The sequence below is a fragment of the Eurosta solidaginis genome, chromosome 4 (assembly GCF_040869045.1).
Source record: "Eurosta solidaginis isolate ZX-2024a chromosome 4, ASM4086904v1, whole genome shotgun sequence".
Classification (NCBI taxonomy): domain Eukaryota; kingdom Metazoa; phylum Arthropoda; class Insecta; order Diptera; family Tephritidae; genus Eurosta; species Eurosta solidaginis.
Window position 1 is genome coordinate 128369923 of NC_090322.1, and position 27726 is coordinate 128397648.

Genomic DNA, 27726 nt, shown 5'->3' on the forward strand with positions numbered 1-27726 from the left:
ATATACCAAATATATCGTGAACATCACAAGAGCCCTCTCTAACGCGTATTTGACGTAGACGTGGTGGTCCAAAAACTAGATTCACTTCTATAAAATTAGTTTATTTTCAACTGCACGACGTCGTCTTCGTCGTATTTTTGGATTGTCATTATTCCAGACGTTACCGCTGCATCATTAACATCAGCCTTTCAATCAAACATTGCAAGAGCAACAACAACAAAAGCTACAAATACAAAACAATTAAAGCCATTGCACAATACATTGTCTAATTTCATCAATCAATTTTAAAGCCATTGCACAATACATTGTCCAATTTCATCAATCAATTTTAAAGCCATTGCACAATACATTGTCTAAATTCATCAATCAATTTTAAAACCATTGCGACAAATATTTGGTGAGCTGTATCTAGTATTAATATTATTTATATGTATCTGTATATGTATCAAAATATATTAATAATTTGGGTTTTGTAAACGCTCCTTTCCGGACATTTTTATTTCTTCCTATAATATAATTTTTGTAGTTATTTCTATTAACAATGTTTCATTCACCATCAAATAATATACGTACATCTACACCACGAAATCAAGTAAACGATTCACTTATTGATTTGGATAATGAAAATTATCAAAATGATTTACCAAATCCATAAGTGAATCAAAATAATGAAATTTTTGCTACATCGGTAAAACTTCCCCAATTTTGGACTAATTGCCCTGAAGCATGGTTCATCCATGCTGAAATGCAATTTAGTCGAAAGAACATTACTCAGGAAGGGACAAAATATGAATATGTCATAACTGCACTTCCACAGGATGTAATTATGACAATTCTTGATTTTATTCAAAATCCTCCTGAAAATGACAAATTTTCTGCATTAAAGAACATTTTAATTGAACGGCACTCATTAAGTGAGAATGCCAAATTAGATCGAGTGTTATCCGATTCAGAAATGGGAGATTGTAAACCTTCTGAGTTTTATCGGTCTCTAGTGCTACTCTCTGGAAACAATTTTAGCAAAGAAATTCTTAAAAAGCTTTGGATAAGGAAGTTGCCCAAAAATTTAAGTATTATTCTTACTAGTTCGAATTTGAATGAAATAAGTGAATTAGTTAAATTAGCCGATAATATTTGGGAAGTTTATAATAAAAATGAAATAGCCTCAGTTAGTAATTTTCCAAATTCTAAAAGCGAAAATGCAATTATTTCAAATTTGGTTCAAACAACTAACATGATGTGCAAAAATTTTGAAAAATTGTCATTAGAGATCAGTGAAATTAAAAATCAGATGAGTCAAAATTATTCAAGGTCCCGATCTTTTAGTAGGAATCGTTTTAGAAGTCCTTCTAGATATCGATCAAAGTCTCGTGACAACCCAAATTGGCTCTGTAGGTATCATTATAAGTTTGGTAATCAGGCTTTGAAATGTGAACAACCATGCGCTTTTAAAAATAATAGTTCGTCAAACTAAAGTTATCCGTTGTTACGGCGACAAACAACGGACATTTAGATAAAACAAACAAACTTAATTTTTTAATAGATAGTGGAGCAGAAATTTCAGTGCTTCCGGTTTCAAAATCTTCAAGTTCGAAAAAGTCATCAGATATTATTTTAACTGCAGCTAACGGTTCAACGATTTCGACATACGGTAAAAAACGTTTAAATATTAATTTAGGACTGCGTGGCGAATTTCCGTTCACGTTTTTAATAGCGGATATAGCTAAACCAATTATCGGTGCTGATCTTTTATGTAAATATGGTCTCTTAGTTGATGTTAAACGCAAATGCTTAGTAGATCCGATAACAAGTCTTTCAGTTAACACAATTTCATGTGTTTGTAATGTTTCGCTACCAAAAGTTTTCGCTGTTGATAACAAATTTACAAAGTTACTAAAAGAATTTCCTTCTTTATTTTCTGAACCAGATTATTCACAACCAGTTAGACATACAACAGTTCACAGATTAGTCACTGAAGGAAATTTGCCATTTTCTAAACCAAGACGTTTAGACCCCATTAAATTCAAAGTAGCTAAAACTGAATTCGATTTTTTAGTAAAGACAGGGATATGTAGACCTTCTAATTCAGCAGTAGCATCTCCTTTACATCTTGTACCCAAGAAGGAGTTAAATGACTGGCGTCCTTGTGGAGATTTTAGAAGATTAAATGTCGTAACAGTTCCTGATCGTTATCCTTTGCCCCATGTTCATGACTTCAACATGAATTGAATTGGATATAATTGGAATAAGAAATAAGAAAATATTTTCAAAATTAGATTTGGTAAGAGCTTATCACCAAATTCCAATGGCAGAAGAGGATATCTATAAAACTGCAATCACTACGCCTTTTGGCATGTTTGAATTTGTACGAATGCCTTTCGGGCTTAGGAACTCCGCGCAAACTTTTCAAGCAGAGTTTACGACAGTTATCTATGATTTAATTAATAGAACAAATAAGAAGCGAGACAAGATTTTAATTTGGGACGATACATCTAATAAAGCTTTCGAATGCATTAAAGAAAAGTTTGCATCTGCGATATTGTTAAATCATTTTAACAAAGATGCAAAACTTTCTTTAAATGTAGATGCATCCAATACGGCAATAGGTGGTGTCATACATCAAACGTTTAATAATAATTCAGAACCACTTGCATTCTTTTCAAAGAAATTGTCTCCATCCGAAATTAAATATAGTGCATTTGATAGGGAACTATTAGCTATTTATTTGAACATTAAACATTTTCGTTATCTTCTAGAAGGACGTGAATTTACAGTTTTCACAGATCACAAGCCTCTTGTATTTGCTTTAAATTCAAAAACAGAACGCAGTCCAAGACAGACTAGACATATGGAATTCATTGCTCAGTTTACGAATGACATTAGGTATATTAAAGGACAAGAAAATGTTGTAGCTGATACATTATCTCGTGCGTTTGAAGTAGAAGCGATTAATAATTCGGACATTAATTTAAAAATTTTACAAAGTGAACAACAACAAGACAGTGACTTAAGCAAACTTACCTCAGAGCAAACATTTTTAAATTTGAAACTAATAAAAATTCCTGTTCTTAACTTTAATATATGGTGCGAAGTGTCAGGAGAAAATCCTAGGCCTTTCGTTCCAAACAATTTAAGAAAAATAATATTTGATATGTTACATGGGATTTCACATCCTGGTAGTAGACTACACGTCGTTTGATAGTTAAGAAATATTTTTGGCCTAAAATGAATAAAGATATTAATACTTGGTCTAAAGAATGTATAAGTTGTCAAAAATCGTCATACAAAATCTCCAGTTATGAAAATTCCAATTCCAAAATCTAGATTTGAACACATTCACTTAGATATTGTTGGACCCTTACCTGTTTCAAAAGGATATCGTTACATATTAACTATAATTGATAGATTTACACGTTGACCAGAGGCATTCGCACTAAGAGATATTTCTGCAGTTACGGTTCTAAATAAATTTTTTAAAGAATATATTTCACGTTTTGGAGTTCCATTAGAAATAACAACAGATCAGGGATCACAATTTACTTCAAACTTGTTTTCAGAATTAACGAAACTTCTTGGAAGTCATCAAATAACAACTTCTCCTTATCATCCCCAAGCTAATGGAATGATAGAACGTTTTCATAGACAGCTTAAATCTTCAATAATGGCTAGGAATGGATCCAGAGATTGGTATGAAGAGTTACCAATAGTACTTATGGGTTTGCGATCGATTTTTAAAGAAGATATTTCAGCAACACCGGCTGAAATGGTTTATGGACAAAATTTAAGATTACCTGGTGAATTATTTGTTTCAACTACAGAGAATATAACTTCAACGGATGTTTTAAGTAGTTTGCGTGAACATTTTAAAAATTTTAAATCAAATTTGGAACATCATCAAAATTCTAGTGGTATTTTTGTTCCAAAAGATTTAAAAGATTGTCATTTTGTTTTTGTACGTGTAATAAACAAACATTCCTTGCAACATCCGTATGAAGGTCCTTATAGAGTTATTGAAAAAGATATTAAAAACTTTAAAATTGAAATAAACAATGAAATTAAATCTATTCCTATTGATCGTTTAAAACCAGCAATGATTGATAAAATACAGATACCTAACACAAAAACAAAAAAGAAAGTTACTTTTAATTTATTTAACATTAAATCTCCGGAAGGGGGAGTATTGTAGGGTTATATTTATATTCAACTTTAAATGTACCTACTTTAAATAAATTGAATTTTTTTTGTTCTTTTTAATTTTTATTTTTCAATTGTAAAATATTGTCTTTCAAAAATTTTCATTCGGTTGAAATATTTAAAAACGTTTTGTAACATATTTTTAGGAGCGGTTAAATAAAAATATTTTATAAAAATAAATAGTGCTTATTATTAAATAGTGATTTATATATTAAATACTACACAAGTCACCATTCAATTTGACCAAAGGAGCTATTTTGGGAAGATGCCAAGAGGCTGAAGTAGTTATTAACTGTGAACAGCTCCAGGAACACGTTTCAACTAGTAATACTGATTTTTCAAATGACATCACGGCATGGACGCAGGGGCTAGAGGAAGCCTATCGGAGTAAGGCAAAACAACTGCTCCTGAAGTACGCGAACAGAATGGTTCCAAACCAGGCCGCACCAATGTTGTGAAACATCAAATTGACACTGGAGACGCGAGGCCGATACGTCAAGCTGCTCGTAGTGTTCCACTGGCGAAACGGGAAGTTGTGAGTCAAATCGTACAAGAAATGAGCGACAGCGGCGTCATCGAACCATCAGCTAGTCCATGGAGCTCACCGGTAGTACTTGTAAAGAAGAAGGATGGAAAAAGGAGGTTTTGCGTGGGTTACCGGAAGTTGAATGACGTCACGAAAAAGGATAGCTACCCATTGCCAAGAATTGACGACTCTCTGGACTCGCTATCTGGTACGAAATGGTTTTCCACACTGGACTTGAAAAGCGGCTACTGGCAAGTTGAGGTGAAGGAGGAAGATAAAGAGAAAACAGCCTTCAGTGTCTGTGATGGTCTTTGGCAATTTACAGTGATGCCTTTTGGACTTTGTAATGCACCAGCTACTTTTGAGAGACTCATGGACCAGGTACTGAAAGGTCTACATTGGAAAACATGCTTGGTGTACCTGGACGACATCATCGTATTGGGCAAGAACTTTGATGAACATCTCAAGAACTTGGAGGAAGTTTTCCAGAGAATAGCTGGCGCTGGTCTGAAGTTAAGTCCCAAATAGTGTGCGCTGTTTAAAAAGGAAGTAAATTATTTGGGTCACAAGGTAACGACAGAGGGCATCTGCACTGCAAACGAAAAGATTGAGGCTGTAAAGGATTGTCCAAGACTACAGAACCTACATGAATTGAGAAGTTTCCTTGGGCTGTACATATATTACCGCCGATTTGTACCAAATTTTTCCAGCATAGCCCATAGCCTCCATGAGCTTACAAGAAGAAATAAAGCTTTTGAATGGAAGAAGGAGCAAGAAGTGGCTTTCCAAACATTGAAGGAGCGGTTGTGCACTGCCCCAATGTTAGCATATCCGATTCTAGGAACAATATTTATTCTAGACACAGATGCGAGTCGATATGCTATAGGAGGCGTTTTATCACAACTGGTCGATGGACAGGCGAAGGTAGCTGCATATTACAGCCGTTCGACTGGAAAACCAGAGAGGAACTACTGCGTTACGCGGAGAGAGCTGTTGGCATTGGTAGAGTGCATTAAACATTTTCACAAATACCTCTACGGCCAGGGATTCCGTGTCAGGACAGAGCACGCAGCGTTAAAATGGCTTCTGCAGTTCCGTAATCCGGAAGAACAATTGGCACGGTGGAACGAGCGACTAAAAAGCTATGACTTTTCCATTGAGCATCGAAAAGGTAGTACGCATGCAAATGCCAATGCAATGTCACGAAGACCATGTAGTTTGGAATGCAAGCACTGTTCAAAGGCCGAGGCTAAAGAAGACATTATAGATGTCCGGCTAATGACTATAACGTGTACGGATGAATGGGACAAGGAACAACTAAGAAAGTGTCAGCTAGAAGATACAGATCTGTCACATGTTATGCAAGGGCTCGAACGAAACGAAAGACCAAGCGGAGAGGAGAAGTCAGCAGAGAGTCCCATTGCGAAGTCATATTGGGCACAGTGGAACAGTTTAGAATTGATATCCGGTTGCTTGCATCGAGTATGGGAGAGTGAGGATGGTCAACGAAAAAAGAAACTGATAGTTGTTCCCAGAAAGAGGATTCCTGACGTGCTCAGCGAGCTGCATAATGGTCCAAGCGGAGGTCACCTTGGAATCACGAAGACGCTCGAGAAGATTAAACAGAGATTCTATTGGGTTGGTTGCCGTTAGTCGGTCATTGAGTGGATTGCGAACTGCGAGGTTTGCAGCAGATCGAAAGGGCCCAAAACCCAAAGTCATGGCCGGATGAAGCAATATAACTCAGGTTCGCCATTTGAAAGGATCGCTATGGATGTCGCCGGTCCATTTCCTACTAGCAACGGCGGAAACAAATATGTACTGGTAGTTATGGATTATTTCAGCAAATGGCCAGAGGTATACCCATTCCCAAATCAAGAAGCGGAAACTGTAGCGGAAGTGTTTATAAACAATTGGGTTGCAAGGTATGTTGTACCAATGGAGTTACATTCTGACCAAGGCAGGAATTTCGAATAACCTGTGTTCCAGGAAATGTGTAAATCATTGGGCATTCGAAAAACACGGACAACTGCATTGCATCCTCAATCCGATGGTATGGTAGAACGATTCAATAGAACATTGGAGGAGCACTTAAGGACAGTAGTAGACAAGTACCATAAAGAGTGGGATACCCGCATACCATTATTCTTGATGGCTTACCGATCAGCAGTTTATGAGACAACGGGCCAAATCCCTGCAAAAGTAATTTTTGGCAATGACCTTAGACTGCCAGCTGATTTGAAGTTTGGGATAGATGCCAATGCGGAGAGAAATGTCAAGAAATCCACTGGTGATTTGGAAGAAGAGCTAAGAGAAATACATGATCTGATAAGGCAACGAACAAAGGTTATGAGTGACAAGATGAAAGCCAGATACGATAAAGCAATTAATTCGGAAGGTTTTCAGGAATGAGATTTGGTGCTGTTATACAACCCACAACGTAAAAAAGGTTTGTCCCCGAAATGCAGTGTAATTGAGAAGGCCCATACAAAGTTGTAAAACGGATCAACGATGTAGTGTACCGCATAAACCATCGGTAAACCACGAACCAAAATGAAAGTGGTCCATTTGGAAAGGCTGGCAACGTTTAGATCGAGAGATTTGTCTGATCGGGACGATCAGACTTAGGTGGAGGGCAGTGTTACGAATGTTGGCGGCACTAAGGGGTACTGCCATCTCTATGCCGATGCTAAGCAGTGACGTGATGCACATCAATAATTTAATCATTTTGTCTACTCCTATGTACGTACACGCAGCGGAGAAGAGATGCACAAACACATGCAGATATCTTATCTGAGATGCTCCTAAAGCTATGCAATTATAAGTGTGGAAGTGTCGCTCACACATACAAACTCATGGGGTATGAGATAATCTATAAAAATGATACATCTGTAGTTGTAGCTGAGAAATTTATAACTAACTAGTAAGTTCTGGAATTAGAAAAGCCTAGAAATATGCAACGAGAAAAAAGGCGACAACCGTGGAGGCGAGAAGGCAGTTTCATTTGAGCTATCAATCATTTTGGTTATTAAGCAAGCTATAAGTGTTATTGTGAAGTACTTTAAAAAAGCCCATTTTTCCATTATTCAATATTGGAGTTATTTATTCAACAGTTTAGCGGTACGAACGTTGGCAGAAGATTGCAAATAAGGGGAATTGCAGTAAATTCGTTACAATATATATTTATTAATGACAGACTCACCAGCTACAATCGAGCTCTGTTCACAGGTGCAAAAAAAGAAATAAAAAAAGAGAAAAGTTATAAATATCTGTGTGTTAGGAATGGCAGTATTTTGATGAAAAATGCTGATAATGAAGGTGGCTTTCTATTCAAGAACTTTTGACGATTTGTCAAAATTGAGTTAATTCTCCTTTTGATTTCTTTTTTCTTTTTATTAATATTAAAATCTCATGGTCTCTTTCGATTTTTTAAATAATAACAGCCACTCCGTAATCAACCCAATCAAAGATTTAAATTTATTATGTAATACTAGTGACTCTTTTGTTGTTCATCCAGACATACGCAGTCTTCGGAAAAATTTTGATTTGTTGCTCTGTAATTTGATATTATTTAAAATCAAACCGGATTTAATTTTCGTTTCCGAAATATGGATATATTGTGACGAAATACGTGATTTTACTATACCTGGCTATACATTCTTTGCAAATACAAATGACCAATATTCAGCAGGTGGTGTTGGAGTTTTTGAACGAAGTACTTACGAATGTGAATATTTAGAATATAATATTACGAGCGCTGACATTTCAAAGATATCTTTAAGGTTGGATTCCAAAGTTTTTATTTCATGTGTGTCTACAGGCTACACCCGGTCTCTGTTCAGACATTTTTGGATGAGTTTTCAAATCTTCTTTGCAGTGAAAATGCTGGTAACTTTTTTATTATAGGTGACCTTAATTTAGATATCCTCAACCTGAGTGCTATGACTGATAGCTACTTAATGCTTATGACTAATCATGGGCTAACATCCTTTTTAAATGAACTTACTCGTAGTGTATCGACCATGTATTTGTTCGCAGCAGCAGTTATATATTTAATATTGTTACTGGCATAAATCTCAACCTCAACATTACAGACCATTCTATGACAGGCTTAGTAATAAACATTACACGCAAAAAAAATCCGAATAGCAATAACGCTAATTCTAAATTAAAAAATAAATAAATAAACAAATGTAAGGCGCGATAACCTCCGAAGAGATCTAAGGCCCAGCTTCTCTTCCAATTTGCGTCGTGCTCCTCTTGATTTTTCCCTACAAATTGGCCGGACGGGACCTACATATTTTATGCCCCGAACGGCATCTGCAAGGCAGATGAGTTTTCACTGAGAACTTTTCATTGCAGAAATACACCCGGAGCGCTTGCCAAACACTGCCGAGGGGCGACCCCGCTTAGAAAAATTTTCTTCTAAATGGAAAACCTTATTTCTAAAATTTTGATTTTGCTTTGCCCGAGGTGTGAACCCAGGGCATACGGTGTGGTAGGCGGAGCACGTTACCATCACACCACGGTGTCCGCCTAACTTAACCAAGATTAATTCCGGTTCCCGAATACTTCTTTTGGAGTATAGGAGTGCTCCAAAACTAATCTGTAATGTGCTCCAATTAACATTGTGATGTCCTAGGAGAGGAGTAGGTGAGCTTTGTTTGTGAGTATTCCATAGAGTACATACATGAGAGTACTTTCCAAAGAACTTTCACTGTAGTACTCCATGGAGCACCCACAGAGGATCATATGCCAAAGTATTATATATTAGTTTCTTTATTCACGCAAATGCTAAATTCCGAATGCACTAAATTCCGAAGATGACGAAAAATGATTGCCTTCTGGTGATATGCTAGGAGAGCTGACCAATTCCATAACCTCTGATCCTGCGGCATAATTTGGGGCGTCGCATTTTCTCCATTTTTCAATCTACGCGCAAACTTTTCCCTCTCCATTTTCTGAATACGTCCTTTGTGACATGCGCTGTGTTCCATATTTTACCTTTATATATTTGGTTATAATTGTTTTATTTATTTTATTTTTCACCAATAAAATTGGATTTTAAATTAAATTCACTCCGATAATTCTTTCCGACACAATTCCTCTTTGAATATTTCTCTATACTATAGATTGTCAACATTTCATTCAACTACCGCGCGACGTTGCCACAGCTCCTCAAATTTTGCCGAAGAACGTGACGCTCTGTCATAAAAAGTAACACTCCTGCGTACGCAATATGGTTGGACCAGGGAGATAAGGGTGTTAGGGGTATTGTCGTTGTTTTCACATTGCAATTGAAAAGATGTAGGTAAGAGCTCAACATACTAAAGTATACATATCGAAGTTGAGCTAGAATAGGTACTAGCGTCTCACGGGCGAGGTTGCTTTCCACATCTGCGAGTTTAGGGTATTTGGCTGTATGAACATGATTCACCGGGCAATCCTTGGAATATTAATCCGACGTCTTTTTAATGTCTCTGAGGGCTTGTTCCTTTCTTCATACACTTCTTCTTAAGTGACGGTGCAGTTGTGCGGTGATTCGACAGGCCTGCTTTTTTATACTTGCCCCAAGTGATGTCGGAAAGAGACTTAAAGATTTTTTTACGGCTCTCGACTTAGGGTACAATTGTGGCTATATGCTGAACAAAATTTAGATCCTGGTCGAACGAAACACCCAGTATTTTTGGTAGTATTTTAGTAGCGTAATGCATCGACGTGGATGTCCAATATGTTTGTTGTTGCTATTATAGCTATAAAGATACTCCCCCAAGGTTTTGGAGAGTGTTATGTTGTTGTTGTAGCAGTGCTTCGCCCCATCCAATAGGTGTGACCGATCATAAATTGTCATCAATATCCTCTAACGGGAGTCCAAGGAAACTTGCTTTTTCAACAGGGGTGGACCATAATGAGAGGCGTGTTAGAGGCGTTTGTGGGGAGTGTTATCGATGTTGATGGTCCTTTCCCGGATATAGATCCGGAACGTTTCGCTAATAAGCACCATTAAGGTACTAGCCCGACCCCCTCGGTAACGATTTATTATGACCGCATTGACCCTCCTAAGCAATCCCGCCCAACCTCGCCTGTTAAATATCTGTATGATACATTCATATTTATAATAGGAATCGTCTCGCGTTGGTGACGCCTATCAACCCCTTGAATCCCATGTCCAATATGGTCGGCATTCGCCATGTCCACGTAGTAAATAAGGTGGCCGAGGATTTGGTCGGTGACAGTGTCAGGTTTCGCGAGGTGAAAAACTGGAAAGACTAGGGAGATAGTCGTTAACTTCATCGATGGATGGGCAATGTATTACTTTACCTGTTTAATCTATACACATCGACGGCTGAGTGTAATATCGCGGAACTTGTTGTCAGTATCGCAGAATTTTTTACACAAATGCCAATGTCAAAATGGATTGAATTCGAGCCCAGTTAGGATGTTCTCGAAACGAATTCTGATTGAAAAGTTGCTGAAATTGGGCGTTTTCGAAACTGTAGGAGTCGACATGTAGTCAAGTTCCATGACACCATATTTTTTTTTTTAGACTTTAAGAAAATTAACTTAGTTTTATTGTTTATTGTTATTATTTTGTGTTTATTATACACATTAACAATATTCTTATTGTATACATTTTATATATGTAAATCAGTATGTATGTATTTAATGCACATAACAGTATACATGGTTGTATAAAGTAGCTAAAAATACTTGTATTGCTCAAAATGTCAGTTTTATTTCAACAGCTTTAAGTTTTTATTAACATAGGAACAAATTCCATCAACAATATAATTTATTTTATAAAATTATCCATAAACATACATACATATTTAGGACCTACAAAGGAGTCTGCTTACAAGTTCTGAAACGAATATTTATTCTGTTTGGGGTATATTGAACCTTCGAGGTACTAAGCAAATGACTGGTGGTTACTTGAATGTTACTATAATCTCTTGGACTAAAGGACCAAGTACGATTTAAAGTAGAGCTGGATTTCGATTCGATTTTTAATCGATTCAATCGATCTTTTTTTAAGAAATGAAGAATCGTTTTTTGTTTTAGAATCGTTCGATTCTTTTAGACCCTTTTGATCATCTTTCAGCAACTGTACCTATTTCATATTTTATGGCGCCCAACGTGGGGCCCGAATCCACGACCCTGAGATTAAGAGTCTCATGCTCTACCGACTCGCTGCCAGGCAGAAATTCGAGCGGCCCAAGGTAGGGTGGGCTTTCTGCGAGGGAGGTGCACCGCATTCAGGTGGACAAGGGTTAAGGGCCCCGACCTCTCGCCCTGAGCTAGCTGGGGGACATTCCACCTTGATTGCGCAAAGGTGCGGATTCACCTCTAACAGGTGTACGTGACAATTATTATTAATATGGCGCCGAAACAAAACAAATAGATGGTCTGCTATACTTAATATAGCGCCCAAACACATGAAATTCTTTTTAATACCACATACATATATGCATATGGAGATCAAAAACGTGATTGTTTGGACCTAACAACAGCGCTACTGATTGAAATTGGCACCCACCAATGAGTACAATTAATTATCGATATTAACATCAGTCGACTCAAAATTTGCCAATACTCATTTTAAATTACAAATATATTTCAATCTATACAATGTACATATATATTTTTGTTAGCGTATGCAATCATCCAATTAAACGGGTCGGGCCGTATGTGACCAATACCCTGTCTCGGTGACTTATTCATGGTGTTTGATCCGAAAACTTAAATGCACCGAGACAGGAGTTGGAAGCAGATGGCAGACTCTAGCAATAGCCCATTGATGGCATAGTCGCATTAGGGTGACCGCAGAGTAGGTTACATGATGCGAGCGGTCCAAGGTTGGGTGAGATTCCTGAGGTGCGGTGGGTAAGTGAATCCGAAGAGGTTGAACGGAAGGAAATAAATATATGCGTGCGTCCGGTTCCAAGATAGTGGGTTGAGAACCACGGCCCGCCAAATGTACTGAGCTAGCTAGGGCCACCATCGGGAACCAAAGCAACGTGTACGTGACAATTTATTGATAAAAATGTGCAGAAAATATAGTTTTTGTAATGTTTTATAAATTTAGCTTTATTTTTATTGGCGCTTTACCGCCTAGGAGATCTCGGCATTGCAGTGGCGCAAGTCAGCCTAGCTATCCCGGCTTCAACATAACTGACTTCATACAAATAGACAACATTGGTTAATTCTTTGTAGTTCTATAAATAGAACAAAAAGCAAAAGCAATACCAGTTTCTTTGAAACCGCCTTACCAAGAAGCATATCTTTAACACATGATTACACATAAAGTATGTACTGTGCAAAAAGAATAAAATATGCAAGGAAGGCAATTGGGATAAAGTTTACAACAACTAAGGCATGACGTGGATGAATGCGTTTGTAACACTTCAACCATCGTAGGAGTGCTGGTTGAAATCCCACTCCCGGGAGAAAAGGCTTTGAAGAGATTTACAAGGTATAATCGAAACAGCTGTCGGCTTGTCCGTCCTGTTGTTGTTGTTGTTGTTGTAGCAGTGCTTCGCCCCACCTAATAGGTGCGACCGATCACAAATTGTCATCAATATCCTCTAACGGGAGTCCAAAGAAACTTGCTGTTTCAACAGGGGTGGACCATAATGAAAGGGGTGTTAGAGGCGTTGGTTCCACATTACAATTAACGAGATGGTTGGTGTCATGTGGGGACACATTGCAAGCGGGCATACATTTTGTATGTCGGGGTTGATATGTAAGAGTTTAGCCTGTTACAGTATGCTAGAGTGACTCGCGTTTCCCTAGGGAGTATGCGTTCCTCTTCCGCAAGTTTTGGGTACTGTTCTTTGAGTACTGGATTCACCGGGCAATTCCTGGCATAAAGGTCCGACGCCTGTTTGTGGAGTTCACTGATGACCTGCTTGTGTTTTTTTTGCTTCATACGGCTGAGTTCTCAGGTGCCGTATTTCCTCATAATGCTTACGGAGATGACTCCTTAAGCCCCTGGGCGGTGTTGGCTCATCAATCAGACATCTGCTGGGATGCCCAGGTTTCTGGGTATTCAACAGGAACTGTTTGGTTAGCATCTCATTTCTTCTGATGGGGAGTATTCTCGCCTCATTATGTAGATGGTGTTCTGGGGACATAAGAAGACAGCCCGTGGCGGTTCTGAGCGCAGTATTTTGGCAGGCCTGTAGCTTCTTCCAGTGAGTAGTTCTTGGCTTGGCGACCATATAGGGGACGCGTAGCATGCAATCGGCTGGCCAATTGCTTTGTATGTGCGTTTCTTTGTCTTTTCCCCAAGTACTGCCAGCAAGGGATTTGAGGATTTTATTACAGCTCTGGATTTTCGGTACAATTTTGGCTGCGTGCTCAACAAAATGTAGATCCTGATCAAACGTCACACCCTAGATTTTGGGGTGTAGGACAGTCGGTAGCGTAGTGCCATCGACGTGGATGTTCAAAATGGTCGACATTTGCGACGTCCATGTTGTAAATAAGGTCGCGGAGGATTTAGTCGGTGATAATGCCAGGTTTCGCGAGGCGAAAAAACTGGAGAGATTAGGGAGGTAGCCGCTTATTCTGTAGCAAAGCTCATCGATCTGTGGGCCTGGGCCTGTGGCCAATATTGTGCAGTCATCGGCGTGGGAACGATAGTAACTCCTTCTGGTGTTTACGAGTTCTGCGCTCACGATTCATATATACCTGGGGCAACAGGTGGTAGGAGGGATGTAGATGTTGATGATTTCTAGGTTTGCATCACCTGACCGGACAGATAAGCCTTGACGTTCTAAGACACTGTCCCTGCGGCCGATGTCAGGATCAAATGTATGATATTGCACAGAGTGATGTATGTAAAACGCGAGGCCGCCTCCATTTCCGCTCTCGCAATCTTTTCTGTTGACATTATTCCCAGAGCAGGTCTGCAGAGCAGATCTTGCTGTGAGTTTAGTCTCTTGAATCGCGGCAATGCGGATGTTGTGCCGCTTCATGAAATCGACTATCTCCGTGATCTTCCCGGTTAATCCATTACAGTTTAACTGCAGAATTGGAAGTGCATAGGGGAGACGTCGTGACTCTGGGAGTAAGTGGCGGGTGACTACGCCTGGGTTGTGGAAGGTTAGGACGCAGCTGCTGTTGTGGCCCTGGGACTTGATGTCCTTGTGTAAGTATTGGGGTACCCGGTGTATTTGGGTATGCGGCCTGGCAACATGGCGCAATGAAACCCGTCAGGGGGTTGCGGTCGCGGGGACCAGAACATCTAGGAAAGTGGTACCGTTCATGGTAGGAGCTGCATTGGGCGGATGTCGCAAACATATATATTCTGTGCTGGAAAACAGTGCAAAGGGAGGTAGGGACTAAGAGTCTGTTTCTCTGACCTACACAATTGCTGCCGGAAAAGAGGGAGTGGGGGGGGGGGGAAGACGGGGGCAGGGGCTGATGCTCGGCATCTACGGAGATTGTAGGTATGAGTGGGAGCAGCCGTATGAGTTGATGGCGCCGTGGGGCGCGAGGAGCAGCGGGTACTTGTTGTGGCTTGCTGAGCAGCGTGGCTGCTGGAAGGTAGTGGGGGGCGCTTAGGCATAGACTACGGGATGCCCTAGGGCGTGAACAGCAAGGAGCCACAAAAGATTTATAGAAGTTACGTCGACGTCTGGTTTTGGGATCTAGCCCAGAACAACCTGTCCGATGCAACCATCCCTTACACGAGACACACTGACAAGAGTATGACCGTCCTAAAATATTCTTTTCCGGAAGATGCCGCAAAACCATTCCTCAGGATCAGGGTCAGGAGACGGACCCGTATTGGGTTCTATACCTTCCCGGAGCAAGAGAATATGGAGCAGTCCCGCTGCGAGAGGATGACAATTTGTGGGAGGGACGCAACAAATTAAATGGGGTTACACTGAAATGACAGTCCTTGGTCGGGAAAAATCCAGAGTCGCTCCGGTACATATGTAGAACCGACTGCCTTGGGAAGCGCCTTGTCCGTCCTGATGTCACGCTGTTTAAAATTTTCCCAAATTATTAAATAAATAACTGACACCAATTACGAGCACCAATGGAGATCAAGTCTTCTTGGCGGAGGTCGTCCGCTTCGTCTGTTTTCGAATACGGATGCCGATAGGATCACTTGCTGTGTCGAAATTTTTCATGAACTCCCATAACAAGACCTATCGGCTGGTTTGGCGGAGATGACCATAATTCATCGGCATGACTTTTCCCTTTAAAAGGCCCATGCCATCTACTCTCGATACCGCAGCTATGATGAGAGATTAATAGAGGGTTATAGCCAAAAGTTGTTCTTGTGATTTCTAAGCTAACATTGCAGAGAAAGCAGAACTAACTGAAGAAATGTTGGGCACAAAACTGGAATATCTGCAAAAAACACAGAAAGCATGATATTTAGGTATCTTGATGTTGCCAAAGAGCCTTAGTCAACGAAACGAGAAAGAAACTGGTGAGCTTTTTTAGCGGTACAACCTCGGTAAACAATCGAGCAGCAATCAACTATTTTAAGCTCGTTATAAGTATTTTGGGTTATTCCGGTCCTTTTTAATAAATTTTAATATTTTGTTGTTAGGCTATTTGACCTATTGTGGGTTCCAGTAGGAAATAAAAATAATCACCACCTTTCGATCGATTAAATCGAGCTGAAAATATTTTATTATTTTGTCGTTAGGCTATTTGACCTATTGTGGGTTCCAGTAGGAAATAAAAATAATCACCACCTTTTTATTTCCTACTGGAACCCACAATAGGTCAAATAGCCTAACGACAAAATAATAAAATATTTTCAGCTCGATTTAATCATTCGAATCGATTTTTTTTGAGAATCGAATCGAAAAGATGGATTCCCCAAAAAATCGAATCGAAACCAGCTCTAATTTAATAATCTAATCTAATACATACATCCAGTAGATATTGCGGGAAAGGCAGCCGCGGCCCGGTCGTTGGTCAGGCTTCGTGATATGGGCTATGGGCTTTCTGACTTCGGACACTCTAGCCTTCTTACCAGTTTCGACTTTATCCCGGGCAGGACGGAATATTGTATGCCGATAACTGCTCCCTATACAACCTTCACCCCAGTCATTCCCCCAAGAGAGGAGTGGTGAAGAGGAATTGTCTGGGGCAGGGGACCGGTTAACTTGTTAACGGATGGGTCGAAGTGGGACGGAAAGGTTCGTTGGGGGTCTTTTGTGAAGAGCTAAAAGTAAGCCGCAAGTTTAAGTTGGCTAATCACAGCAGTGTATTCCAAGCGGAAGTTGCTGCGATTAAGGATGCGGTGGATGAAATGCTATCCAGTGCTACTACGGTTAGGGAATTTAACATATACTCTGATAGCCAAGCGGCTATCAAGGCCTTGAGTTCAACTACAGTGCGATCGAGGGTGGTCTTGGAGTGACTGACCTCGCTTGCGATTGCATCGAACTATTTTATAATTAAGATTATCTGGGTCTCGGGCCATAGTAATATCCCGGGTAACTGTCAAGCGGATCTATTGCCCGCAGCGGTACAACTGAACCGGATGAAGATGGCTGTATGGATTTCGCGATTCCGCTGGCCACCTGTGGTTTGCTCCTCCATAGCTGGGCCTCGAATCAGCTCGAATCAGATTGTTGGGCGGACACCACCTCTTGCAGGGTAGCAAAATCTTTCTTCTGACCGGAAGTGGATGGGAGGAGGTCTACCGAAATAATTGGGTTCACTAAGGCTCACCTATCACAATGTTCATTGGGGTTTTGACAGGGCACTGTCCCATGGGTATCCATGCGGTACGTCTCAATATACTGGAAACTCCAGCAGGAATCACCAAATCACTTTATGTTTGATTGCCCAGCTTTTGCCATAACTACGCGAAAGTACTTCGGTCGCGACTAACTTGGATCTCCCGAGAATTTATCCAAGGTTGAGATCGGTATTATTCGGAACTTTATCGTTGCTACCCAACGATTCTCTAAGTAGCTAGATCTACGTCACCATTATTTTTGTTGTATGTGGTATCACAACGGACCTTCGTGTTTTCCAAGTGAGCTTTCCTTATCAAGGCACCTACCACCTAACCTAACCTAACCAGCTCTAATTTAAAGAACTTGTCTTTCTCTTTTCCAATTTCATTAATTAGATAATTTAGCTTTTTGTTTGTGGTAGTAAACAAATTTAAAAATTGCGTTAAACAAAAAAATGCATAATTGATATGAAATATTTGGCTATAACTTCAAGTATCTACTTAATTTAAGTAAAAATATATTTTAATGTGAATAAATAGAAAACTAATAATTTTAAATAATCGAACATAATTTCTATAGATTCGAACATCAAAATTTAAAAGCTACAAAAAGATCATTTCAAAAACTTTTTAAGAAAATATGAAGTTTTAGGATAATTTTCTTATATAACTTTTGTTTTCATAATCTATTAAATCTGAAGCACTTCAAGACATCCTTTGATTTACATTGATTTATAAGAACCTTACATATATAACCCCAGATATATGTATATGTATGTAGGTACATGTGTATATGTATTACAAAAAACCCCATTTTACTATACATTATGCAATTTACACATACGGGGAGAACTTATTTGTATTTATTTGCAGTCACAGCATTAGGATAAGCCAAACAAAAGCAATACATATAAAACCGAATGTGTGTTGTGTCCTCTAGGCGCCCAGAGTACTCAATCCATGTTTACAACATTTTCAGGATAGGTTCACATGGCCACTGGTGCCCTGCACTTGTCAGGTTAATTGCCGCGTCACAATGAAATTTCTCATGCTGAGGCTTGATGCAAAAGCGAACATAGTCACAATCGCGCAAGAAGTTGCGTTTGTAAAGAGCTTCGACTTGGCAGTTGAAACTTATTTCAGTTTACCCAATCACACAAAAAATTTCTCGAAGCACTGTTATAAATATTCCCATTATACTAGAAAAATACTTGCTAACATATTTTGTCTCCTTTCATTTGCTAAAATGAAGTTTTTAATTGTGAAAAATGTTAGAAATGAAACAAAGAGTGGGAAGAATTATTACACTTGTAAAGTCTAAAATCACTCATAGGCAAAACAGATGTCAAATTCTTCTTCTTATGGTTTGCTTGCAACAAAAGTTGGAAATTGGCTACTTTTTCGTGTCAGATGGCGCTAGTAATGCGCGATTTATAGCTCTCCATGCAAATACATGCAATCTACTAATCTGTCAGATACGATGCTGCATCAAAAATTCTATGTGACGGAGCTGTAAGACTCAGGATCTAGAAACAGTAATGCCTAGTTTTTCAGTGCGAGTTTAAACTCTAGTTAAAGTTGACTAGGTTTTAACCTTGCCACTTTGTTCGATAACATAAAATTTTGCTGCTCATCTCAGCTTAAGCGGCCTAAGTGGCAGGGTCAAACTCTAGTCAACTTTGTCTGGAGTGGCCGGATTAAACCTCAACGGGACTCTAGGCAACCATCAATTTGGGCCCGTTCTTCGCGTCCGTTCCCTTCTTTTTTTGATAAAAAAATACAAACTTATATCTGTCATAAAAATTTTATTGTCATAATGTAATAATATCAATAAAATTACTATCTACATTTTAAACATGTCGCTTTCTATATTTATTGTCGGCAAATTCATCAATTATATCATCAATATCGATCATGATACAAAAAATGGAAATGGAAATTTCATTTAGTGTGACGTTAGCCAGTTGACTTTTGCGGGGACAATGACAATTTCATCAAAAACAACCTAACAGATTGACAAATGTTACGAATTTTTCTAATTTTAATGGATTTCATATTAGCGAATACGACTAAATTACTTTCATAGTTATTTTAAATAAAAAAGAAAAAACAATGAGCCCCATGCTTCGGAAATATTTTAATACGAAATATCAGCATAGAAAAGAAGGTTTTCAATAAGTTTTTCGAGCTCCCGGAAATTCTTTTGGTGGAAGAAACATGGATCGAAGAATGCAAAGCAAGGGAATATAGCCCGTACGTTTGCTCAGAACAATTTGACAAAACATACACGTTTGTCAATTGCTTGCTCAAAGGAGGTCCTTATAAACCGACACCGTAATTTCTTGATAAATTGGCTACAGGTCCACATTTTTAATTTTTTTATTTATTGTATAATTCAAGCGCTGCGCTTTAGGAGGAAATTGTTAAACCATTTTTTAGGGAGAACATTACCCTGTAGCTCTGCAGGTTAGCCACTAGTTATGAGAGTGTTTTAGCCCGTTGTACCAGGGGTCACCTTGGGGCAGCCCCGCCTATACAATTCTGTGCCCTTTTAGCATTGACATAGATGTGCCTTTGGACGTACATATATGTGACTTTAGAGGTCCACTTTTTAAACATGCCTTGAGAAATACTCACTGTAGGCGCATCATAATAGAGCCATGCCAGAACAACAGGATTATTCGTGTATTTTTTTCTGTCTAAGGTTCAAGCTGCCATAAGGATATGAGTCATTAACCAATGTATGAATTTATTATCCACTATATTTCAATAAAATTGCATGTTTTACTATATTCTCAATCGATATGTATGCACCTAAATCGTGCTAAAGCATATTATTATTGTCTCAGATGACCATTGCGTTTTCATCCTAAAGGAGATATCCATCCCGAAAAACCACAATTTCGCCTTAAACAGTAACGATATGGCAACGCTTCTGGCAGAGAACAACAAACATTATGAAACTTCAAAAATCCCCAAATACGTGAAAAAATTTTGAGTGGAACTACCTTCTTTTTTGTATCATGATATCGATTTTGTTCAATAAATCTGAATCAATGCAAAGCATACCTAACATATCGAGTCGCTCTTGTCGCGTTGTAGCTCTTTCAGCAGCTTTGATTCTTTTTAATTGCGAGAAGGATCATTCGGCAGAACAATTTGTGACCACTAATGTTAAAAAAAATCCGAAGAGCTATTTCTGTGTTAGGAAATACATCGGCTAATTGACCTTCCATTAGAATCCTATACAAATTACTATGAGTTTTTTGTGCATCAGTGTATCTTGAGATCACATAACTTTGGAATTGTTTCATTTGAATGAAAAAATCTTCCAAATCTCTAGAATAAAAACGAACTAAGTTATTTATAGCTTCGTGGAGGTCTCCATCACTTAGATAAATGCTTATCTCTCTAAGACTTCCATATACACTTTCGCATGTCGTTTGATTTCACTGTGAAAATTGTCGATGATTTCGAGGAAACCTTTTGTCCCAATATCATCGTTAGGCGAATATTCTACTTCTGGACTTCTGGAGCATTTCCGTCATTAGGTTGGTTTTTTCTACGACGAGTACATTTTACGATTTCTGTATAACCTACACCATGTAATAATTGTTTTGTTTTTTCCTCGAAATCATTAAACTTTGCACGGATTGAAACTAAACTCTCTTCTAACAATCCGTACAAAAAACCACACGTTTGCAAATCTGCTTTTTCACTTTGCAATGACTAGCTCACTGAACGCATAGCAGTCAAAATAGAGTTCCATAAAATCAACATGAAACCAAATTCGAATTATTCGCGATGCACATTGCCCATAACGAGTATCAATATTTTGTGATTGATCATCAGCAATGATTTCTAGAGCCTCTAATATGATATCAAATGAATCGTAAACTGCATTCGTCGCATTCGAATGTGCTTCCCAGCGTGTAGTTGACAATGCCTTCAAAGTTTTCTCATTGTTTATTTTATTTCTTAATACGCCCCAACGATAGGTGAAAGCGGAAAAAAATTATATAATGTCTGCATAATGGCGAAAAAATCGACTGCATAAAAACAGCGCTGCAGAGCATGATCTCCAAATAAATTAAGGGAATGCGCGGAACAGGGAACATAGATCGCATTTTCATTCGAACTCAATATTCTTGCTTGCACACCTTTATACTTTCCGGACATGTTTATTGTGTTGTCATATGATTGTCCTCTACAATTTTGAATATCTATCTTCAGTAAGAAACTTTAAAGTTTGATTCGCTAGACTTTCACCAGTATGACCTTCCAACTGAAGAAAAGTTATAAACCTTTTTTATTATTCAATACACTCTCCTTTCACTTCGATACACTTCTTTGCACGCTAATACAATTGGTCAAATGAGTCGGAAATGTTCTTTTTAGGAACCTTGTCTAGTTTGTCGATCGTCGCATTTTGAATGCGGTCAATTGAGTTTTATTTATTTGAGTAAAATTTATTTTCTCTCTCTAAAATTTTATGTTTGTTTTAGGGGGCCCAGGCAACTTCCTATTCTGCCTACCTGTTAATCCGGCCCTGACTGGAGTTTAAACCCACACTGAAAAACCCGGGCTAAGAGTTATAGATCTTAGAAAGCTTCTAGTATTTGCTATGAGGACAGTGTTATTTTATATAGTATGTCTATGTGAGGTCATCACGGACCAGTCAGTTCAAGTAACCTAACTCTTTGTATTGATCTATATAGAATTTTGGAAAAGTTTATTATACTTATTTTTCGATAGCGCGGAAATAAAATATATGTTTGGCAAAGAAATGAATGAACAAGTATTTTCCCTATTATAAATAGAAATTAATATTCGTGTGTGTGTGAGCTATGGGCGTCCAATGTACTCAGCCAATCTTGATTCACAGTATGTTCACGTCGCCAGCTGGAAATATTTAAAGTCGCTATATCTTCGTATTATTTGAAGCAGGTATTAAATATTTGCTATAGAAATTCCAAATATCAAAAAAATTAGGTGGTAGAGGTGGAGAAAGTAGAAATTAAAGTATGAGCAAGGGTGGAAGTGGAGGTGGGAATGAGTCGGATTGAAACAAAAGCTTTACACTATGTATATTTATTCCATGTTAGGTCGCTCAGGTGGGAGAGATATAAGTCGTGGAAGTGGGGAATAGAGCAGAAGTATGAATGAAAGTCACAGTAGAAGTGAAACAACAATTTTAATTCGCTATATCCATGACCTAAAGGGGATATATAATATTTTATACATAAATTCTGTATATGAGTTAATTTGGGCGGGGAGGTAGACGGCATGGAACTGGGAGCAGAAATGAGAGTGCGAGCGAAACAAAAATGTAAAAATCTCCGTAATTATTTGAAGGGGGTAATAAATATTTGGTATACATATTCCATAAATGAGGAAATTTGACGAATGAGAGTGGAAGTCAGAATGGGTTTGGGAGTGAGAGGGAGAATTTGAATGAGTAGGGAGTGGAGATAAAAGTTGTAATATACAATATAGAAGACTTGTGAGAGTTTAATATCCTTACTTTTGTTCACAAATAAACAAGATTAAGGTATTAGCGATTTAAAAAAAAAATATTAATGTGAAAACCTATTGAGCTAAGACGAGGCGTTTAACAAAAAAGGTCTGAGATAGGGCGATTTTCAAAATAATTCAAAATAACACATTTTTGAAGAGTGCAAGATTGGAAAAAAGGTATACTGTTTGGCACATCCCAATGTGCTGGTAAGTTTTTATTTTTGTTTAGCTGCTGCAAGCAGTTAATGGGCTTCTACTAATCGACTAAATTAGATTTTACATAGTAATGGAAAACGAGCGCATTGTATTGTATACATACAGCAGCGAACAGAAAAATAGCAGTGGTATTTTTTTTTTATCAAATTCCGTCAATTACTTAATTTCCTTTTCTATTTTGCTATATTTTAAGAAAAAGCTTCTATGAAGTTTGTTTTATAATTTCTCTATACAAAGTTTTACATATTCTTCTTTATATGGAAGAAAATCTGGAACACCCCTCGAAAAAAAATTGTTAAAAGTAATAGCAAATTTTGAGAAGCCTCACTTCAACTTTGTTAGACTAAAATCACATATTAAAAAAACATTGGAGAACTACAAGTAAAAAGTTCGAAATTTTTTTGAAAAATGTCTCGAGCTTTCGCGTTTTCCCTAAAACTTTTCTGAGATTGGTTTGCAATGTTTCAGCTACACGCTTTCTCTTAAAATATCGAAAATAAACAAAAGGTTGAATGAACGAAATTTAAAAACAAATTTCCACTTCTATTCTTCCGTTTGCTGCTGTACATACACGTACATGCAGATCGTTAGCTTGATACGCAAAGGTCCTAACCAACAGATTTGAAATTTTACAGGTGTCTAAGCTTTAATGATTCGACGGGCGAATAGTTTTTTTTGTTATAATTATATTATTTGTTATTAAAGTGGACTGTGTGTTATTTTAGAGAGAGAGGTCGCTATGTACCTGTTACAACTTGTATGTATTCATTGGGGGCGAGCACTGGGGGGCTCTAAGGTATTGGCTGCGGGTTGAGCCACCTTATTTTGCTTTGAAAAACCCCGCTTTGGGATATATATTTGCAACTATGTCTTTAGAATATTTCACTAACCAGTTGAGAATACAAGCGCACTCAATGGCTAATGAAACAAACGAAAGAAAAATGCTCATAGTTTAAGTCACTTAAACAACAGGAGAAGCAAAAAATATTTCATGATTACATTCACGCATTCACTACAAGCAGAAATGACTTTTTAAAAGTGGAATAACTTCGTTGTTATTGGTTCTCACTCTATTATCAAATTTTTTACTGAGGGTGTATTTTAAAATATTGTAAAAAAATCTGTGAAAAATGCAGTTTTAAAAATCTGTTGGTTATGGCCTTTGTGAGTTAACTATACGTTTGTATGGTGAAAGTTTTTGAAATGTTTAATAAACGGTTTAGCACTTTCACCTGCAATATACCTATACAAACATATGTATGTATATGCATTCAAAATATAATATATGGGTAATTCCGTGTCAACTCAACCACATTTATTGAAAAGTACTTTGCGTATTTAATTGCCCTATTTTTTTTAAGCACAATGGATTTTGGTTTCTTACTAAATACTTTGCAGTACCTGCATATCTAAATAATCATTAAATACTGTCGCGATTTACCGAGCTTCTCTTTCAATTTACGTCGTGCTAGTTTTTAATATTTTGTACAACTTGGCGGGGCGGGATCTAAGCACATGTTTTATGCCGACTCTGAACGGCAACTGCAAGGCAGTTTTCACTGAAATGTTTTTCATGGCGTTTTCCAAGCTTAGAAAAACTTTTTTCTAATTGAAAAATCTTCTTTCCATATTTTGATGTTGCTTTGCCTGGGACTTGAACCCTGGACCTTAGATCTAGTATACGAAGTACGCTACCACCACAACACGGCGGCCGCCGTAACTGTATAACTAGAACTAAGAAATAAAATAATTTAAAAAAAATGTAAGTTAAACGGTTTTATTGAAAACAATACTTACATGAAGTAATAATAATACTAAAAGCTAGAAAATGACCTGGAAGGTCCGAGGTCATCATTAATCTAGGGCGTTAATCAGACAATTAAATAAAAGCGTTGGGCGCGTGAACTTTCTAAAAATGTGAAGCCTAGCATAACCTGATTAAGGCTCAGTTGGTCTTACTTATGACTATCAATAGAAATTTGACGCGTCCAACGCTTTTATTTAAATGTCTGATCAACGCCCTAGATTATGAAGAGTGTGATGACTAGTACCTAGGATCCACCTAATTATTTTCTAGATTTTTTTAAATTATTTTATTTTCAAGTTTTTAGTCTTTATTTAATTTCCTTTTATTTCTCATCCTATTTCGTTCATTTAGTGATTCATTTGGGCCTGTTCTGGATTTCGATTCCAACCAATTTATTCGGAATCGAAATGGATTGGTGTTCTGAATATCGATTCCGACCAGACTTGGTCGATTTAAAAAGTTTTGCCTCTGAACAGTCGGAATCGAAAGTAATTAGCCTATTAAGCAAAGATAATTACATTATTTTTCCCACAAATAAGTTTTATTAAATTATTCATCTTATTTGTAAGATTTATAACAACCTTTTCCTGGACTATTTGTTTATTTAGTATAACAAATCTTAATTTGAAAATTCCTATCAAAAATTTTCCAAACTAAACAAAGCGATTCTGGTCGAAAGGAAACCGACGTGTTCTCAATTTCGATAGATCGATGTTTATGCACAATTGCACGTCTTCTTGCCTCTGCATTTCCGAAAACCATTGGTGCTGGCATTTTGTTCACATTTTTGCACAATTTTGATTTAACTAAAACCAAAGTAAATAAAAACAGCTGCTTCACTTGATTAACGACTCGAAATGGAAACGATTCAAAATCGACTTCGAATCGATTTGTTTCAATCGGAATTGAGAACACAAAAAGAAATCGACTCGGAATCAGCCTCGTTTTACTTTTGAAAACGAGTCGGACATCAGAACAGGCCTGATTATTACAAGGGCTCTTTCCTGACAATTGCTTAAAATCTAAGTCCTCAATACATAATACTTCCAAAGACTTTACTCGACTCTGCGCCACGTATGATTGTCCCTCCTCGAACTCCAAAATATTTTGATGTCCTAATATTTGTTCCAAATACGAGCCAAATCGGGCATCATAGGTCGCTTTCTATTCATGTATGTATTATGTGTTCCAAATATGGACCAAATCGGACCACAAATACGATTTTTTTGAATATCTCGATCCTTGCGCCACTCAGCGGCGATTTTTTCCATAGGTCGCTTTCTATTATTGTATGTATTATGTGTTCCAAATATGAGCCAAATCGACTCACAAATACGATATTTTTGAATATCTCCATCCTTGCGCCACCTAGCGGCGATTTTTTCATAGATCGCTTTCTATTCTTGTATGTATTATGAATTCCAAATATGAGCCACATCGGACCACACATACGATTTTTTTGAATATCTCGATCCTTGCACCACCTAGCAGTGATTTTTTTCCTAGGCCGCTTTCTCTTCATGTATGTATTATGTTTTCCAAATATGAACCCAATCGGACCACAAATACGATTTTTTGAAATATTTCGTTCCACGCGCTACCTATCGGGTTTTTTTCTTATTATTGCATTGTCATCGGGTTCTGAACTATATTCCAAGTTTCAAGCTTGTAGCTTATCGGGAAGTTACTTAAATTTCAATTACAAAATACGTGCCGGCCGGCCGTTCACCCTGCCAAGTCAAGTTAAATACAATCGTTTAAAAACAAGTTTTTTTAATAGTGGCTAACTTTTTTTTTATTTTTGACTGGAGGAATTCTGGATGAATACTGGAACATGTATGATAAGCTGTAAATTTCAGATTTGTACTATTGTGCATCGGTACTCCGGCGAATGAAACAGCTTCCTTATGTGCTCCCCGATTTCATCATTCGGCACCTCCATGCCTTTTGTATCCACCTTCATGGAAGCTCTGCTTTGGTACCTCCTAAAGTGATAGCCAGGTGTACAACGTGTTTGTAGTGTATATATTTTGCTGGCGGTGAACCACCCGCGGTATAATTAAGGAGTAGCTCGCACACTACTGGAAAAAACAAAAAGGCTGTTTAAGGAAAGAAATATTCTTCCACCCTTATAGCTGCAGTAAGGGTTAATGTAAAGAGCTTATAATGAACGTGATTGATTTGACATGGAAAACCCATGATGTATGTTCGCGTCGAGTCATAATCGGCAAATAGTCTTAGGGGCCAACACGAAAACTTTTTAATAGAAGAATTTTCCCAGAATAAAAATTAAACAATTTCCTAAGACCAAACTTCTTAAGAACTTTGAAGCTTAGGTTGCAGTTGGAGAAAAGTTGTCCACTGCAATCAGAAATAGAAAATCGAGAATTTTGTTGCTTCAGAGCATTTGGTGGTTACGACTCTGGATGTCCTTAGTACTTATGTATATAAATTATTTATAAATATAATACGCGTTTCATATAAATATGTAAAAACCGCGCGTAGCTCTGCTTCAGTTGTTAAAATTTTAAATCGTTTCCAAATGGGATTTTTGAAGGAATGCGCAATTGCAGCATGCATCTCAATGCCATGAAACATCTTTTGTATATATGTATATATGTAAGCAGTATCTATGTATTTATGCTCTATATTGATTACTTCGCTGCATCATTCCGTGTGAATGCGTCTGTAGGCCAGAAATCCTTATGTACTTGAGTACAACAATTATATAATTTTAAAATTCATAAA

General features: G+C 37.8%; 1 protein-coding gene across 17 annotated transcripts in view; it reads right to left on the bottom strand.

The window, feature by feature from the left end:
* Positions 1-27726, bottom strand: part of MAPk-Ak2 (MAP kinase-activated protein kinase 2) — a 383073-nt gene that overhangs the window by 279752 nt on the left and 75595 nt on the right. For 6 of the 17 annotated variants that reach the window (XM_067782913.1, XM_067782914.1, XM_067782910.1 and 3 more), the window contains one exon: positions 11289-22340. The exons of 3 other annotated variants lie outside the window; for them this stretch is intronic. In XM_067782913.1, the coding sequence (XP_067639014.1) occupies positions 22262-22340 (79 nt within the window). In that variant the 3' untranslated portion in view covers positions 11289-22261. 8 more of the 17 variants (XM_067782917.1, XM_067782920.1, XM_067782916.1 and 5 more) reach the window with 4 other exon arrangements.